This window comes from Cydia pomonella, chromosome 1 (assembly GCF_033807575.1).
Source record: "Cydia pomonella isolate Wapato2018A chromosome 1, ilCydPomo1, whole genome shotgun sequence".
Classification (NCBI taxonomy): domain Eukaryota; kingdom Metazoa; phylum Arthropoda; class Insecta; order Lepidoptera; family Tortricidae; genus Cydia; species Cydia pomonella.
Window position 1 is genome coordinate 33,390,082 of NC_084703.1, and position 16,944 is coordinate 33,407,025.

Genomic DNA, 16,944 nt, shown 5'->3' on the forward strand with positions numbered 1-16,944 from the left:
TTACACGAATTAAGTTTGCTTACATAAAATTATAAAAGATTAATTTGGAAGAATGGAAAAAGTTCGAAAAAAGTGGTAGTTACAAGAGGAAAGTGAAAAGGATATACGACCAAATGAATAATGATATTAGTAAAACTACGACTTCTACTTATGTCAACAACACTTCTTTTGTCAAGGACAATACATCCGAAAGTGCAATTGGTTCCGTACAAAATATTAACATAGAGAGTTCGGTTGACGGCTTTCAAAGTTCGGAACATTTTAGTGAAAATTCGGAATATGACAGCCAATTAGCAGTATGAACGAAAAATAAATCTTCTCTTCTTCCACATCGGTCCACATCAATGAAAATAACCATAGTAGTTCGTTCGGCAGATCTAGGATAAAAGAGTTTTATTTAGTCATTACTGAACCCTAATATGTATCAAGATGGAGAACGCTTAGCTCGCAACATAACCACTTTAAACGTTTTTCCCTTGTAAACACCTTATAGAGGTTTTGTTAATTTCTTGAAGACTTATTGAGGCAATAACAAAGGAATGAAAAATGATTCAAACTTTTTTTCACAACAAAACATTGTCAATTAATGGGGGCGTTGAAAATGAATTGAAAACCATACCCCATTTCCTCACTAAAACGAGTTGCCACTTAGTTTCAAATATTAAAGAGACAGAATCAAAGTTAGAATTATAGAAATAGACTTACCCTTTTCAAAATGGTTGATGAATCAAAAAATATGTCATTTATTAGAAACACTTGCGCAATTATTCTTGTTATAGGATTGCTGCGACGTTTTTAAGTTTAAAGTCATTTAAAGCGATTCTTTCATAGCGGTTATAAAAACATGCTTCTTACGAATGGAGTTCATATAGCAATTATAAGTTAATTCTACTTAAGCAAGGTTTATAAAATTCAACTATAAGGACTTTGAACATATAAAGGAATTAAAATTGGCAGTTATATGGGAATCATACTTATTGCTAGCCTTTATATTTCTAGTATAAGAAAAAATTGCAAATAATAAAGCTACAATATGGTAATCATAAGGTTTACTTACTTATAAAATGGGCCCAATTCCACTCTTATAAACGTTTATGTGACTTGTATTAGGATAACTTTTTTTCCTTATAAACCTTTATATGACATATTTTTGCTAGTTGGGTAACTTACTTTCTATGCATCTCGCTACGCTATCCTATCAGTGCGAGCGAGATGTATAGAAACTAAGTTACGAATACGTCAGCTAATATGTAGAGTCAAACTCGTGGTAAAGCTACAGTTGCACTACATCAAATTGGTAGTTTTCGGGAAATGCTTGAGTTGCTTAAGAATACAGTCATTTCACCATCAGTTACCCTCAATTACTCCTGGATTCCATCATCAGATCAGAGCCAAAAATATTATGGGCCCACCTTGGAGGTAACACCTTTCACACAAAAAAAGAATTACTCAAATCGGACATGGATGTCGGAGTAATCGGTGAACATACTTCCCACATTAAAAAAAATATCATCATTATCATCTAAAAATCATGATCATCAGATCCACTTCATCAAAGTGATAGTTTTTGAGAGAATATGCTCGATTTGCTTAAGAAAACACCCAAAACCACCATACACGTGCCTTTAAAAAATGAGGAGTTCCCTCAATTCCTTGTGGATTCCATCATCAGATTAACCAAATTAAAAAGAGACCTACTTGGAGATAACTCCTTTTAAACAAAAAAGAATTACTCAAATCGAACCACGGGTGTCGGAGTAATCGGTGAACGTGTATAAGAATATTGTATTGTTGTTTTTCTATGGAGCGACATGTTCACCTCGGTGACAAGCTCTTAAATAAAGTGAAAAAAAAAATCGGTGAACGTACATAAAAAAAAGACACAACCGAATACAGAACCTCGTCCTATGAAATTAAAGTCGGTTAAAAAGTACCTTTTCATTCACTAATTATTCACGTTCGCTATTCAAAACAAACAAACTATAATCTATTAGCAAATAAAAAGGTAACGCTTACAGGTCTTAATGTAAGTAAACAACAGTTTGTTTCACCTTTTCAGCTATGTACAAACAGCATGCAAATCCAAATCCATGAAGTCATCTTAAAAAAATCATTTGAAACTTAATAACTTTTTCAAACAACTACAAAATTTCATTATAGGGTTGTTTCAAATTTTTTGAAACGCTTGTAATACTATATTATCCAATAATTGCCCTAAAACTAATTAACTTTTACCCTAAAAACGGGTTGATATATCGTTTTTATTCAAATATGTACATACCAAACAGTAAAATGGTACATACACACGTAACAACAAGGCCCCCCCGTTGTGTATTCTCAGTACAAAATTTGATACTCAAGCCGTAGCCTTTTAGGTGGTGGGCAAGTTGTGTATGCGTGCGTGTGGGATTTTAACCAACTAACAAAATATGTTTTCCGTAATAATTGAGTTATTATATATCATAAAGTATTCATTATCCATTAGCATTTCTATGATGTTCATTTTTAGTTCAGATATCGAAGCTTCAATTAATTGCCCACCACCAAAATGGCTACGGCTTGAGTATTAAATTTTGTACTGAGAACCAACAACGGGGGCCTACCGCAAAAACCGAAAACCGCATATTGTGGAGATCTTTCTCTTTTACTCTTACTAAGACGTAATTAGAATGACAGAGAAAAATGCCCGCAATGACGAACTTCGATTTTCGCGGTTATAGCCCAGTGTTAAACCGTGAGTTGTGACGTCATCAGAATCTTCAATGTCGTTTCAACTTGGGTCACGTGACGTGTGTTAGAGTCTGGCTACTGAAATATTACACAATATTTTGGCGGGAAATTCAGAAAATCTTGTGCTGGTCACACTTTGTATAGTAGGAATTATAGTTTAGACACTAGAAAATATTTTTGATTTACTATGCATACGTAAGGTACCTAAGGAAACAATTTAATATACGTGGACGTGCACTCAAAGTCAGCTCACGTAATTTCTACCTCTATGTAAAGTACAAAGACATATTTAAACATGTTTCGCCAAGATATTTTTATATATTTTATATTTTTATATCAATTTACTACTGACCAGTCATTCCACAGATTTCTTCTAAATATTAGTTTTCAGTAATTCGTTACGTTCCAATGTTTTGATTTCATTGATATTTTCCAGAACTTCTAGTGTATCCGTTTCTTTACACACTTGTCCTGTTCATGACATTCAGGTATTAATAAATTCACGTAATTGATCAAAGTTATAGGCAAATTTTAGAACTAGTACTTAAAGTATCAAAATATTGAAAATATTAATAGAGCACCAACCTACTAAATTGTTTACGATTTGTAAACATAGCAGTTTTTCGTTATACAAGACTTCGCACATTATCGTAATTATTTATGACCTTAAATAATAGTTTGTGGACCTCACTCGGTATGGTAAATATTAATATTATTTAAAATAAACCCCTTATAAACCGCTAACAATTTGAATAATTGACATAAATTGACAACAGACTTTTAGCTTTTTTAAATCATATATAATTCGTGATACAACATGGAAATATCCGTCAACAATATTTGGCTAGAGAGGTCCACTAAAGGTAGTTTAACATGTTCTTATAATCCATAAGAATTTATTGGGATACTATTCTGCTCTACGTTATTTATATAACAAATCTTGTATACTGCAATGATATAATGTAAGCTTTTATTAGCTTTTCTCTTTCGGTGAGCGGGAGTTCGTTAGCTCGCTTGCCCAAGTGCGACTAAAGGCAACTTATACAATTTGTCACAAGGTAAGCGCTTTAATTAACGCGCAATTTCTTGAGGTGTGCTTAAATTCATTGTCTTCGAGAACTTTTATTTGAATTGCCAACTTATTATGGATCACAATACTCGTATCAAAAGAGTAGGGTTGTTTCCATCTACAAATCTTAGGGCAGAATTGTATCCCTATAAATTCTTTTGGATTATAAGAACATGTTAAACTACTTTTAGGGGACCTGTAATGACCTTATTTTTGTAAATATTTAATTTTTAAATATGTTTTGGCACACGTCACGTGACCAAACTCGAAACGTCATTGAAGATTCTGATGACGTCACAACTCTCGGATTGACACTGTTGACAGTTAGGCGATAAACAACAAATGACAAATGTCAGTTGACAGTTCGTATCTTCTACGTGTGTATGTAGTTATGTGTCAAACCTTAAACTGTGACGTCACACAATTTTCACAGAGCGTTTTGGGCGCGAAAGCAGCTGTCAAAATATATTTTATTAATTTAACATATTTAAAGCCGTTTTAAGTATAAAAGTTGAATTCTAGGGCAACTCTTAGTTAATATAGAACGTAATACAAGCGTTTGAAAAAATTGGAAACAACCCTATTGTGCCATCTAGAGTCAGACCAAACTAAGTTGGCAGCGTTTTGATAGCACAGACGGGACACGTGTTATTTTTAACGTCAAACTTCTTTTATATTACGTTTACTTAACACTTGCACCATCTGGGCTATCAAAATCACTGCTAACTTGTCTAGGTCTGAGTCTGTCGTTGGTCTATCGCCTTTAAAAGGCGTTTTATCACGCCATATTTGACAAATAGAGCAAACTAGAGTATCACATACACCTATCCTATATATTATATTAGATTAGACTCCATCTTTAGGAATATTCTATCTATGAAAAAAAAAGTTTGTCTATGTTACTGTCAGTGTCAATGTCAATATCTGCCTGCATTTCTGCAACGAAATGAACTAAAAAATGAATTAGGAATATGTTACAGTAAGATAACCTTTAAGTTCGATTTCGTTACTTAATTTGGGTTTATATATTTTATTACTTAAGTAGAAGTGTTTTAGAATGGGCGCCTTACCTAACTTTGCAGGTAAATAAGTATTAAATATAATATATGTCATAAATTGAGAATTTTATATCTGGTTGGAAATATTATTATCTTTTAAACTTCTGAAAGTACCACTACATTTTGCGAGTTAACCGTCTTTGTTCCATTTTCAGGGTTAACAAACAAAAACATTTTCTTAGTGGAATTTAGAGAACCATATGCTGAAAGAACTCTCCGTGATGAAACTACAACCAACATTCGCAGCCTCATATTCAGCCCTAAAGGCGGCTACCTCGCTTACCGCACGGATAAAAGGTGTGTATTTGCCGTTTCCAGGTTGAAAGATACTAAGTAACTCACTTTGAGAAATACAATTTCAGTTGTAATCAGTCATGTTAGAATTTGTTTGTCTAAATAATTACAGAGCTGAAATAGTACAATGTTCAGACTGGTCTGTAGCGGGTTCAATAGAGGGAAATATCAAGGACATGTTGTTTTCTCCACTGGACAACTATTTTATGGCTTGGGAAATGTTTCTCATGAATAAGGATAATCCTCAAGTAAGTGTTTTAAACATGTGGCTAAATTAGGGTTGCCACCCAGACTATAATATATAGTATCTTACTATATTTTAGTCACTTAAACAATATAGTATGAATAATACTATATTTTCATCACCAAAGAAAGGTATACAAATGTCACCGATATTGCATAGTAGAGTCAGACCAAGATAAGTTGGCAGCAATTTTGATAGCCCAGACAGCACAAGTGTTATTTTAAACATCAAATAACTATGAAATTATGATGTTTACTTAACACTTGAACAGGCTGGGCTATGAAAATCGCTGCCAACTTAGCTTGGTCTGACTCTTGACTTGGATTAAATGCTGCAATTCGCCTCAAATCGGTGTCTTATTATTTTTCAATTTTCCCAGTAAATACTTTTTTTTTTCAATATTTTGACTATAATACTAATTTTCAGTAGAAAAAAGATGCCAACCCTAGGCTTAATTGATAAATCTTACTATTAATTATTATTATACATATAACCTCCCAACTCCCTTTCCTTTGTTAAAAGAACTGGCCAAGTGAATTTCAAACCACCATAATAGAGGGTTCTATATCTTCATATAATATTAATATGTAATGTTTAATATAATTTGATGACGACCAGTTTGGCCTAGTGGGTAGTGACCCCACCTACGAAGCCGATGGTCCCGGGTTCAAATCCTGGTAAGGGCATTTATTCGTGTGATGAGCATGGATATTTGTTCCTGAGTCATGGGTGTTTTCTATGTATTTAAGTATTTATAAATATTTATATATTATATATATTGTTGTCTAAGTACCCTCAACACACTTAGTCAATTTGTGTAATAATGTCCTATAATATTTATTTATTTATTTATTATTTATAATTATTAAAAAAAAATACCTCAATAATTGTTACAACCTGGTTAAATGACACAAAATTGCCAGTATGTTGAGATTTCAACTATCCTGGTTTCACTGTACATATAATAATAAGAGTAATGTTTTCGTAGGATATACCTGTATATTACTTGATTATTAAGCAGTTGAGGTTCCTAGTTGTTCATGACTTTGTTTTAATTGTAGGGCAAGCCAAACTTGCATGTTTATAACATCGCTGAGAAAGCTGTAGTTGCATCTTTTACACAGAAACTTCAAAGTGGATGGTAAGTGTTGTATATTGACATATTTAATTAATTCTTAATTTTTAACAGTGGTGCTTTTAATAAAATTAGATAGTAAAAAAATAAAGATGATGATGCTTTTTACTGAAATTTGAAGACAAGCAACCAAATATTATTGTAATGTGCTTATGTTTTTTCATTCAGCCATCCTGACTATGAACTTAGAGACTATCATAGGTTCCTAATAAGATTAAGGATGCTTAACACTATGTTAACCTAGTCATAGTTTTAGGACATTTGTTTATTTTATTTGTACTTTTGACATTAAATCATTATTTATATTAATAACAACAGTAAATTGTGACATTCAAGATTATTTCATTTTATTTTGAATTGTACGTATTTATTATTAATATATTCATTATTTTAATTAATTATAATTTTATTATAAATCCTGATCTCATTGTCAAAAATATTGCGTATTTATATAATGTTATGATTTAATTTTTTAATGTACTTACTAACATGTAGCGATAGCGACGCACTACAGTTTAGTTTAAGACAAAAATGGAGATGGGCTGGACATTTGGCTAGATACAAAGACAAAAGGTGGACTATTCAAATAACCAAATAGAAAGGTCCACTGGGCAAACGGAACTCAGGTAGACAAGGAAAGAGATGGGTTGATGACATAATAGCAATAGCAGGAAAGAATTGGGAACATACTGCTGAAGACAAAAAAAAATGGAAGATGGAGGAGGCTTTTACCCTCAAGGGATCACACATCATAGAAATATAATAAAAGTCAATTTTATAACAGATGTGTGAGAACAAAGCTTAAATAATAATAATAATCACATGTAGCGATAGTGGCAATATTTATTGGAATTTTAATATTCTGAAATAAAGATATATATATTTCATTAATATATGTATATATATACATATATTAATGAAATGTATTGTATTATTCCAATACTGAATGATTTAGTCACCAAATTTAGTAAAGTGTAATGTGAATACACAATCTACTAAAATCATTTAGAATACTAATTTTGGAAGTTATCATCATACATCCCTCTAGCAAATGTATCGTGATAAATTGTGTTACTTATATATTCTAATTACTTTTATTAGGGAGCCAAAGTGGTCAGCAGATGAAAAGATATTTGCCATACAAGCTGGGAATCGAGTACTGATTTATGAAGATGGCAACTTCGAACGCTACACCCACACTATTAATGCCGAGAAGCTGAACTGCTTCAGTGTTGCCCCAAGCACAGCTCCAACTTATTACTTTTCAATTTTTACACTAGGTAAAACATTGAAGTATATTTAATGTTTATTATAAGGGTTAACTTATTTTATGTATAATTTTAAACATAATTTACAGGCAAATCGGGGCAACCTTCGGTTTGGAAAGTGCTGCAATACCCGAATTTTGAATTGGAAAAGGCAGTGGTCAGTAGGACTTGTTTCCAGGCAGATAAAGCTACTTTCTCCTGGAATCGCCGCGGCACCAACATTTTCACCCTAACACAAACTGATGTAAGTTGGCATTAAATTTGTCAACTCAAATATAAGTACATATTACTTGAAACCATGTTATTTCGACTACATGGGGATGTTACTTATACAAAATATACAAAAAAAAAACTTAAATACAAAAATTCTTTATTTCATAATAATATACATTTTTGTGATACAGGGGATGGAGCCGCCCGGTAAGCAAAACAATGCTTGTGTTGGGAGGCACCACTCTTCCCTAGATTTACAACTAGTACATATATATCTTTGACAGAAGCTCAGAAGTCCAAACTCGGGGTTTGCCAGAGAGCTATGAAGCGCAGCATATTAGGTGTTAAACTAAGGGATCGCATCCGGAACACCACGCTGCGCTCTGAAACTCATATTATAGATGTAGCTCGAAAAGCGGCCAAGTTAAAGTGGGATAAACTGGGCATGTCTGCCGCATGCCGAATGACTTGTGGGCCAAGATAACCACGGATTGGGTGCCCCACGAGTCAAACCGGGGATCTGGCAGACCTCGTCGGCGATGGCGGGATAACTTAGACTCCTTTTTGAGGGACTCGCCAGTCGTAGCTCAAAACCGGGATGAGTGGAAGAAGAGGGGGGAGGCCTTTGCCCAGCAGTGGGACACAATAGGCTCGTTATAATTTAATTATTTACATTTTAGGTGGACAAAACGGGTGGTTCGTACTACGGCAAACAGTCACTGTCATATGGTGACGTAAAGGGAAATGCGGGGAACATGGTTTTTAGTGAGTAAACATATATTCATATTATAACGTAGCGATCCGAATTGTAAGCTGAAATTAGTGAAATTTTAATACCTTTATGTACTAAATGAAGAAAAAAATAAGGCCTCTATTATCCGAGGCTCTACTAAAGACAATGGAGTAAATGTCATTGCCTTTAGTTTTCGCAGCTATAGCTATTCGCTAGATCAGCTGGTCATTGTGGCACCGTACCAATTTCTTAATGTAATATTTTGTTATGTACTATACTTGTAGCAAGGCGAAGTTATCGCGCGCCTATAGGTTAATTCACCAAAACTTTAACACTATTCATACCGAATGTTCGTTAAAAGTTGTTCATTCATTTTGCTTTCATTCATCCCAGATTTAGAATTGACCAGAAAAGTACGATAGCTCACCTAAGCTTACCTTACCTACCTTACCTTTGGCTATTAAACACGAACATCGAAGCAATTTTATCTTGTTCTTAAATCCTGACGCAAATGTAAAGGTTGTTTGTTGCATCGTAGCTCCCAAACGGATAAACTGTTTAAGTACGTTTTTAGATAGGGTTGCCTATCACACTATGTATGGCGATGTTATACTAATTTGTCGAGGATATTAAGATAATTGGTAAGTGGCTTGAACCAAATGCTATAACACAAACTTGTATGATGCTAAGTGTATATTTTCAGATAAGGAGGGTCCGATTCATGCGATAGCGTGGAACCCAGGCAACTGGAACGAGTGGCTGGCGGTGTACGGCCACGCGCCGGCCAAGGCTACCCTCTTCAATGCCAAGTGTGACCCCCTCTTCGAGTTCGGGACGGGAGCCTGGAACACCATCCATTATGCTCCTGACGGGAATCATATCCTTTTCAAATTTTCTCTCTGTGCCTTTTTTCTACTTCTAATTGAACCTGCTTGCTGACCATTTTCGACTTTGGTGGCGACCATTTTGAGTGCAATGCTTAATCAAGATTTTGACTATTATTCAGGCGTACTTAGCACCATAGGTAGAGAATAAGACAACTTTATTATTGAGAGAATAGAAGCGCGTGTTGATTATTTTGTACAACTGGCTGGCTTATCAAGTTCTTCTGCTGAAAGCGCTGCTTAAAATGATGTAAGTTGACTATCAAAACATGCAAGTAAATCGAGCTGAACATTATTACATTAAACCAAGTGTTTAACCCGGGCATCTAAATTTGCCATTCAAAACCAACCTTCAAGCTAAAACTCTAGAGTTGATTTTTAATTCTCTACGCTAACCCGATATCGTGTCGGTGGGAAGCGCAGGGTTAAGTAATTTGGTTATATTGAATACCTACCTTAACTGATTCACACATGTTCTGCTGGGTGGGTTCGGTAACATTGGCACGGGACACGTGGAGGTGTGGGATCCGCGTGGTTACAAGCGGCTCGGCAAGTGCGCGGCGCCTGACACCACGAGTCTGCAGTGGGACCCGCGCGGGGAGACGTTCCTCACCGCCACCACCTACCCGAGGCTCACGCAAGGCAACGGGTAAGACAAGTCACACATGTGCTGTGGGGTGGGTTGTACAGCCCGCACGGTTACAAGCGGCTCGGCAAGTGCGCGGCGCCCAACACCACGACGGGACTCGCGCGACATTTTCGCGCCAGCATATAGTCGACTAGGAGTTACTGCCCCTTACTTTTCGCGTAAGTTTATGGCGAGGACGTCCAAGACGCCCTTATGATTAACTCTTAAACCATTAGACGTTTTTCTTAGTCATTCTATTTCGAACCGTAATTCTTATTGTAGAGATGAGTTTTGTTTTAAGTATGATGGCAAGTATATTGCCGTTATGGAGTAATGGGTTGTTCAGGACCGCTTCGTCCGCAATCTTATTTCGTCACCTTCTTGAATTGTCATTATTGTTATATGGTCTACTGTTCTGATGTCGTGGTATATAATATAAAGGATATATGAATATTCATATATATTTTTTTAAATATATCACGACGGTGGCAAACAAGCATACGGCCCGCCTGATCGTAAGCAGTCACCGCAGCCTATGGACACCTGCAACTCCAGAGGTATTACATGCGCGTTGTCGACCCTTTAAAAACCTGTAAACTCTTGGAAGGGAGCTTCCATAGCCGGAGCGTTCGCGGGACGAAATTCCTCTTGAACCGCACAGTACGCGACCATTTAGGTTCTAGCGTGTGAGGATGAACATCCTGCCGACGGCGATCGGTGCGGTGATAGAAAGTGGCCGTTGGCATCATGTCAAACAATTCTTTAGAGCACAGCCTATTGTACAAGCGGTAGAACACACACAAGGACGCAAAGTCTCTCCTTAGACTTAAAGGTTCAATACTGCTTGTGAGTTTAGGATCGTCAACGATTCGTACAGCGCGCCATAATGCCATGTCGACATGGCATTATCGTCACTTTCCTATCTTGTCTTGTTTATGTGGTCCATATTTCTAACTCGTCCACATTCCTATATATTCCACAGTGCTCACATTGGTGGAGGTCAAAATGACAGGCAAACAAAACTTTTCAGGTAGAAAAAAGCAATGCAAAAGTAAATGAAAAGTGCCGATGTTGTCTTATTTATAGAAGCAGTCAGGATAATGGATGGTACAATAATGGTGACGAGCCGGCATTGTGGTCAAAATAGGAATGTAGACGATGTGGGACTGTAGTCAAAATAGTAACGTGGAGAGAAGATGAAGATTTAGGAATTGTATTATGCTGGAGACATGGCATTATGGACGATTTAAAAAGGTGACGAATTAGGATTATGGACGAAGCAACCTTAAACTCGGGTTAAAGTGTGCTACTAGCCCTATATTTTGTAGGAAAGTCACCGCTGCTACCAATGAGACAGATAAATTTTAGTTGGAGGACTTGAAGGGGTCAATCATTGGAGGAGGACCGACATTAATACGGCTTACTACATCTTATACATTTCAGGTATAAGATCTGGCATTACACTGGAGTGCTGATGCACCAGCGAACATGTGTCGACAAGGAGAACCTGCTGTCCATTGGTTGGCAGCCGGGCTCGTACCCGAAGAGCGAGTTGTCTCGCGCCGCGCCGCGCGGCCTCGCGCCCGTTGCGCCCGCGCCCGTCGCCGCCTACAGGCCACCCGGCGCCCGTAACAAACCTTCCACCTTCACACTGCACGAGCATGAGAAGCCACATCGCCCCGGGGAGGCCGTTAATGGTAATCACAAAGTAAACTAACATCGCTCAATGAATCGTTTACGAAGAGCGTAGCTCACATGGTGCAATTATAATTGTCAAATGTTACGCCATGAGCAACATTACTGAGTTGCATCCAATAACATTTTATACTGTAACAGCCGATGTTCATCCCTAGAACTCTTGTTTCTTGTAAGTTTTTCCGACGAGTATTCATGTGCAAAAAATGTTATTAAAGTTTTTAAATGTTCTTCAATCTAATAATGTATGTATGATCATAGCGGTCCCGTCGAAGCAAGCTCTAAAACAGAAGCAAAAACGCGAGGCTCGCAAAGTGCGTAACGCCGAAGAGAAGGCCTCCGGCGAAACGCCGCTGCCGGCCGAGCAAGGCGCGCCCGCGCGTCCCGCTTTCGTCTCTACCGGTGACCCGGAGAAGGACAAAAAGATCAAAAATATTAATAAGGTTAGTCTACGACACCCTCAAATACAGATTAGGCTATAGTAGTTTGTTCCGTTAAATAACTTGTTAATATTATCTGAGGTAAATTATGTGTCCGAGCAGCAAGACGACTGGAAGCATGCTGGATGCTATAGAAGTATGCCGAGGGGCTCATTTCGTGATATTATGTTACACGTATTTACGTTTTATTTTTTTCTGATTATTTTATATATATGTGTATTACATTATTAATGAATCTTATTAAACCGATATATAAGTTGAAGTTTATAGTCAGTCGAATAATATACCTTATGCAATATTTCAGAAACTGAGTGACATTGAGAAGCTGAAGCAGCAGAGAGCTGCGGGCAAGCCTCTCGAAATCAACCAGAAAGCCAAGATAGAGACCGAGGCAGCCTTGCTCAAGGAGTTGGGCCAACTTCGGTTATGATCGCAGCCCGACCCACACCCCCACGCAACCTGTTCCCGTTAGTGTTGACTACTTCTATTCTCCGTATGCTTCCATATTATACTAAGTACAACTAATATCGTAATGCCGTAGTGCTCGTGTGTTAAAATTTAAGGACGTTATTCATTCTCTTGTTAGTCGTTCGTTTAACGGACGACGTCAATGTCAACGGTTGCTATTCATATCAGTTCGGTTGTTAGACAACCTTATTTGACAACCCTAAACAAATATATTGTTTACGTCTTGCGTCTAGTGCATATTTATCTTTCAATATTCTTGCTAGCAGCCCGTCTGATCAAATCAGCTATTTTGTAGAAATATCAAATTGTATCGCCAATATGAATTAATGATGAGCTGACGAAAATATACCGCCTTTATGAATAAAAAAGCTTCGAAAGTGTAAAAAATTATATGGTGGTATTTTACGCGGGCCCAACTACACTCTCCTTTTTAGTTCTGTAGACATACTTGAATTCTTCTGTTTACTATTTTGTCTCAGCTTGTCGATTTAGCGTCTGCATGAAATATAGGGTCAACTTATTGTCCTTAATTTCTCATTTGCATTTACTGTTTTCATTAGCATGTTAGTGTACATACAAAATATTGAAATAAAAATATATGATGAATATTAACATTAAAAAGGAAGTTATAAACAGGGCCCGTACTTTTCATGCCGTTGACGCAAAAATGACGTAATTTAACATACAGGGAATTACTACAAAAGATAACTTACTTATTGATGGGTATCATAATAAATACCTGTTACGTGAATAAAAGCTTGTTACGCTGTTAAAAACCAAAAATATGTATTATTTCATAAATTAATAATCTATTATTTATTTGTGTGACAATAAAATGAAAGTCAGTTAGACGTTTCTATACTGATTGTCAAGTATATGTATCAGTTACCTAAAGAGGTTGACAAATGATGAATTATTACGAAAATCCTAATTGGAATCATACTCTATGTAGCGTGACGTCATTTTCTGTCAACGGCATGAAAGTTACAGGCTCTGGTTATAAATATATATGTAGTTACCTAGTTACTTGTACGTGATGTAATGATATTAAAAACTTAAAGTAGAACTGTTTATTTCTCGAAAATTTTATGAATAATACATATACAGTATGTAACAGATCGAAAGGCAAAGAAAGAAACCCATTAATATTTAGGTCATACTGAGCAACTTTTACTATGGGACAAACCCTGAAATCGCGAAAAAAGATTTGGCTGTTTTATACATTTTGCTGGTCTAATATTGAAATTTACTTTCGGATAGTCAATTTTTTTTCGCGATTTCGGGGTTGGACCTTCTTTTACGTCAAAATGTTTTTTATTCGCTTCGATTTTTTTTTTACTTTTTTGTAATCAGTGCAAAATACCGAATATGCATTTAAATGATGCCCACTATTCCATTACACCTTGCATGCACAGTAAGCTACAGATATAACTGACCCCCCGCATAGAAACTTGTTTGCAAGGGGATCAGTTATCTCTGCAGCTTACTGGACCTAGTGTATTTTTTGTGTAATACAAGATATACATGAATATACGCGGACCCATTGCTATAAGCAAATTTTGGTATGAGAGCAGCCCTGAAATTGCAAATATACGTAAAATTCTGTTTCGTGATATAGTTCGATTCGACACATACAAGTCATACAACACAATTTATGTAAACCAGGTTTTTTTTTTGTGATTTTAGAGTTGCTGCTAGGTATAGTAAAAGTTGATCATAGAAATGACTACAATCGCGTACATATATCTTGAATCCTCACTTAAACAATGTCACCCTGTATTGTTAAATAGAGTATTCATTATAAAACAATCGAAACAGTACAGCAACAGTAAAGGTATACACACAGTTGCAAAAGTACATACCCACTTTATTAATGGAATTCAGCTCACTGTATATACCTTGCACGTCCTGCAATCAACATTGTGGTATGCTACGAATCGCTCGCCGTTTACAATATACAGTAGCCGTTCAATAGAACTAACATAGTTGGGTACTCAGTTTTTACAATACGGTATTGCAAATTTCAACGAAACTCGGGTGCACATACACATTGAATAGCACCGGCCTACAAAGTTAACACATGTGCGTAGCTACACAAATGTAATTTACTTTTTTCTGTGCTGTTCTAGTATATACAGGACCCAAAAAAGGATATCAAAGTATGGGTAACAAAAGATAGTGTAGTATGAGTAATTGAGGAGTATCTATTTAAAAAAAATGTTTTATGTTTTCCACTATAATTTGCATCACTTATTGAAGTGCAATACGTGCCTTACGATGTTATTAAAAAAATATGTACTTATATAGGTAATTATGTTGATTAAAATTCTATAAAAAACATTTGGCGGCATAGTATCTGTCATAAGACAGTTTATTAGGTTGAAACAAATTTACTGACATATACGGAAGTTGAGAGAGTGGTCACGGTTTTAGGAATTAGGTACGAAGTAACCGGTTCTAATTACTTTTTTGAAAACCGTTCTCAGTAAAACTATGTACTCCCCTGCTGTGACAAGATCGATCAAGAAAATTCTGCAATTTCTACTTTACCTATTGTTTCTTTTTAGTATTGTAAGGATATTTTTGTTTGCTTTTATCTTGTTTGTTAAATATGTTACAGAGGGGTGGATCAACTTTTTTTTGTTATTCTGTCTGTCTGTATTTATTTATTTTATTTTATTCATTGAAAAACAGACGGTCACACAAAAAAAAAACAAAAATATTTTCTGGTAAATATGAGACCTACAGTTTCCTTAAATTGTAATGTGCTAAATATAATATGAATGAATTGAATAACACATGAATTTAAACTACTACGAGTATTTTACTTAAAAAATTAGAAAAGTTATTTAAGCAATGTAAAATTTTATGTAATCTAAAAGTTTGATACAGTGTCGAATTATATTGCTAATCATTAGAACATTTTACTACGTTCATTAAAAAGTAAAATGTAGTAAAAACGTACGTAGGTGTACGTGTACGTACGTTAAGTGTGCATGTGTGTAAGTGTGTTTGTATGGTTTGTGAGATGAAATATTATACTACGTTCTACTAATATGCTATTGAGCCATTTTGGAAAGGGCTTATTACTCCCATAAAAAATGTTTGTGTGGTTATTTTTAATAGCTTAAAACCATGGTTTTAACAGTGATCTAGGCGTCCGTAACCATTGGCAACGAGTGACAAGAAAAAGTTGATTCACCCAGATACTCATGAGAACTGTAAATACCTACTACAGTGTTTTTTCTTCAAATCGAGCTTCGGTACCATTCGTATGCAAATAAGTATAGTATATAGTAATCTCTGTTTGAAGTCATTGCGCTCGAAACCAAGATAAGTAAGTTATTCGTGTTGTGGAAACGATGATGCAATATTTCACGTCACCCATAATCTGACGTAGTCGAATATCTTTCCGGCCTTTCTGCTTATATTTACTCAAATTTAAGGGCATTCTCAAATATTATTACTTGGTCCTGGGATTGTTCAACTACCTACTATTAGCAAAGATACATTGATTAAGATGTGTAAACGAGATGGCGGTACAGCTCCATGCATTTTGCTGTAACTCGATTGTAAAAAGTTGACGTTTGACAATTCAGTGATCGCAAAACATATGGCGCAGTTCAGCGCCATCTGTTTTGGATTTTAAACTAAGAGGCACGTTTTCTTCTAAAGGTAAAGTCTAACGTCTGTTACAATCAATTCTCTTCGCTATTAGTAAACCAGTATATTATTGTGTGACCGTTTTTATTATTATGCAAAATAATAGTACGAGTAGACACGAATGGTTTCAAAGCTAGATTGCATACGACATTGTACAGTCAAAGGCTTTAATAATGGAGCTATTAAGGGTTTACTTTGCATTGGACATTTAATATTGTAAGTATTGAACAATAACAAGAACTCAAACCCTAGATCTCAATTAAAGTCCGTGACCCAGCCTCCGTCACTATCGTAGCCCTGTACTTTATTAAACTGTTGTGTATTTAATTACCAATGTAGGTAACCAAGTTTTAAACGAGTTATTTAATAAATGATTTTACTTCTAGTTGAATTGTTTTATTCTGATGGAAGTAGCAAGTTTA

The 16,944-nt window shown here is 35.7% G+C and overlaps 1 protein-coding gene across 1 annotated transcript; it reads left to right on the forward strand.

Annotated features, from left to right (window-relative positions):
- Positions 1-4,690: 4,690 nt before the first annotated feature.
- On the forward strand, positions 4,691-16,907 carry LOC133520325 (eukaryotic translation initiation factor 2A). Its single transcript, XM_061854700.1, has 12 exons — positions 4,691-4,881; positions 5,013-5,154; positions 5,264-5,399; positions 6,457-6,536; positions 7,632-7,810; positions 7,888-8,042; positions 8,692-8,776; positions 9,448-9,620; positions 10,099-10,277; positions 11,700-11,953; positions 12,213-12,394; positions 12,696-16,907. Exons 1-12 carry the CDS (start codon positions 4,857-4,859, stop codon positions 12,819-12,821), a joined length of 1,716 nt encoding a protein of 571 aa, XP_061710684.1. The 5' UTR covers positions 4,691-4,856; the 3' UTR covers positions 12,822-16,907.
- Positions 16,908-16,944: the final 37 nt, after the last annotated feature.

Bases quoted from the DNA above. Each gene is read 5' to 3' on its own strand.
- LOC133520325 (XM_061854700.1), top strand. From the start codon at position 4,857: ATGGGCGCCTTACCTAACTTTGCAG. The intron at 5,400-6,456 runs GTAAGTGTTTTA...TTTTAATTGTAG, and splicing joins TGAATAAGGATAATCCTCAA to GGCAAGCCAAACTTGCATGT. The intron at 7,811-7,887 runs GTAAAACATTGA...CATAATTTACAG, and splicing joins CTTTTCAATTTTTACACTAG to GCAAATCGGGGCAACCTTCG.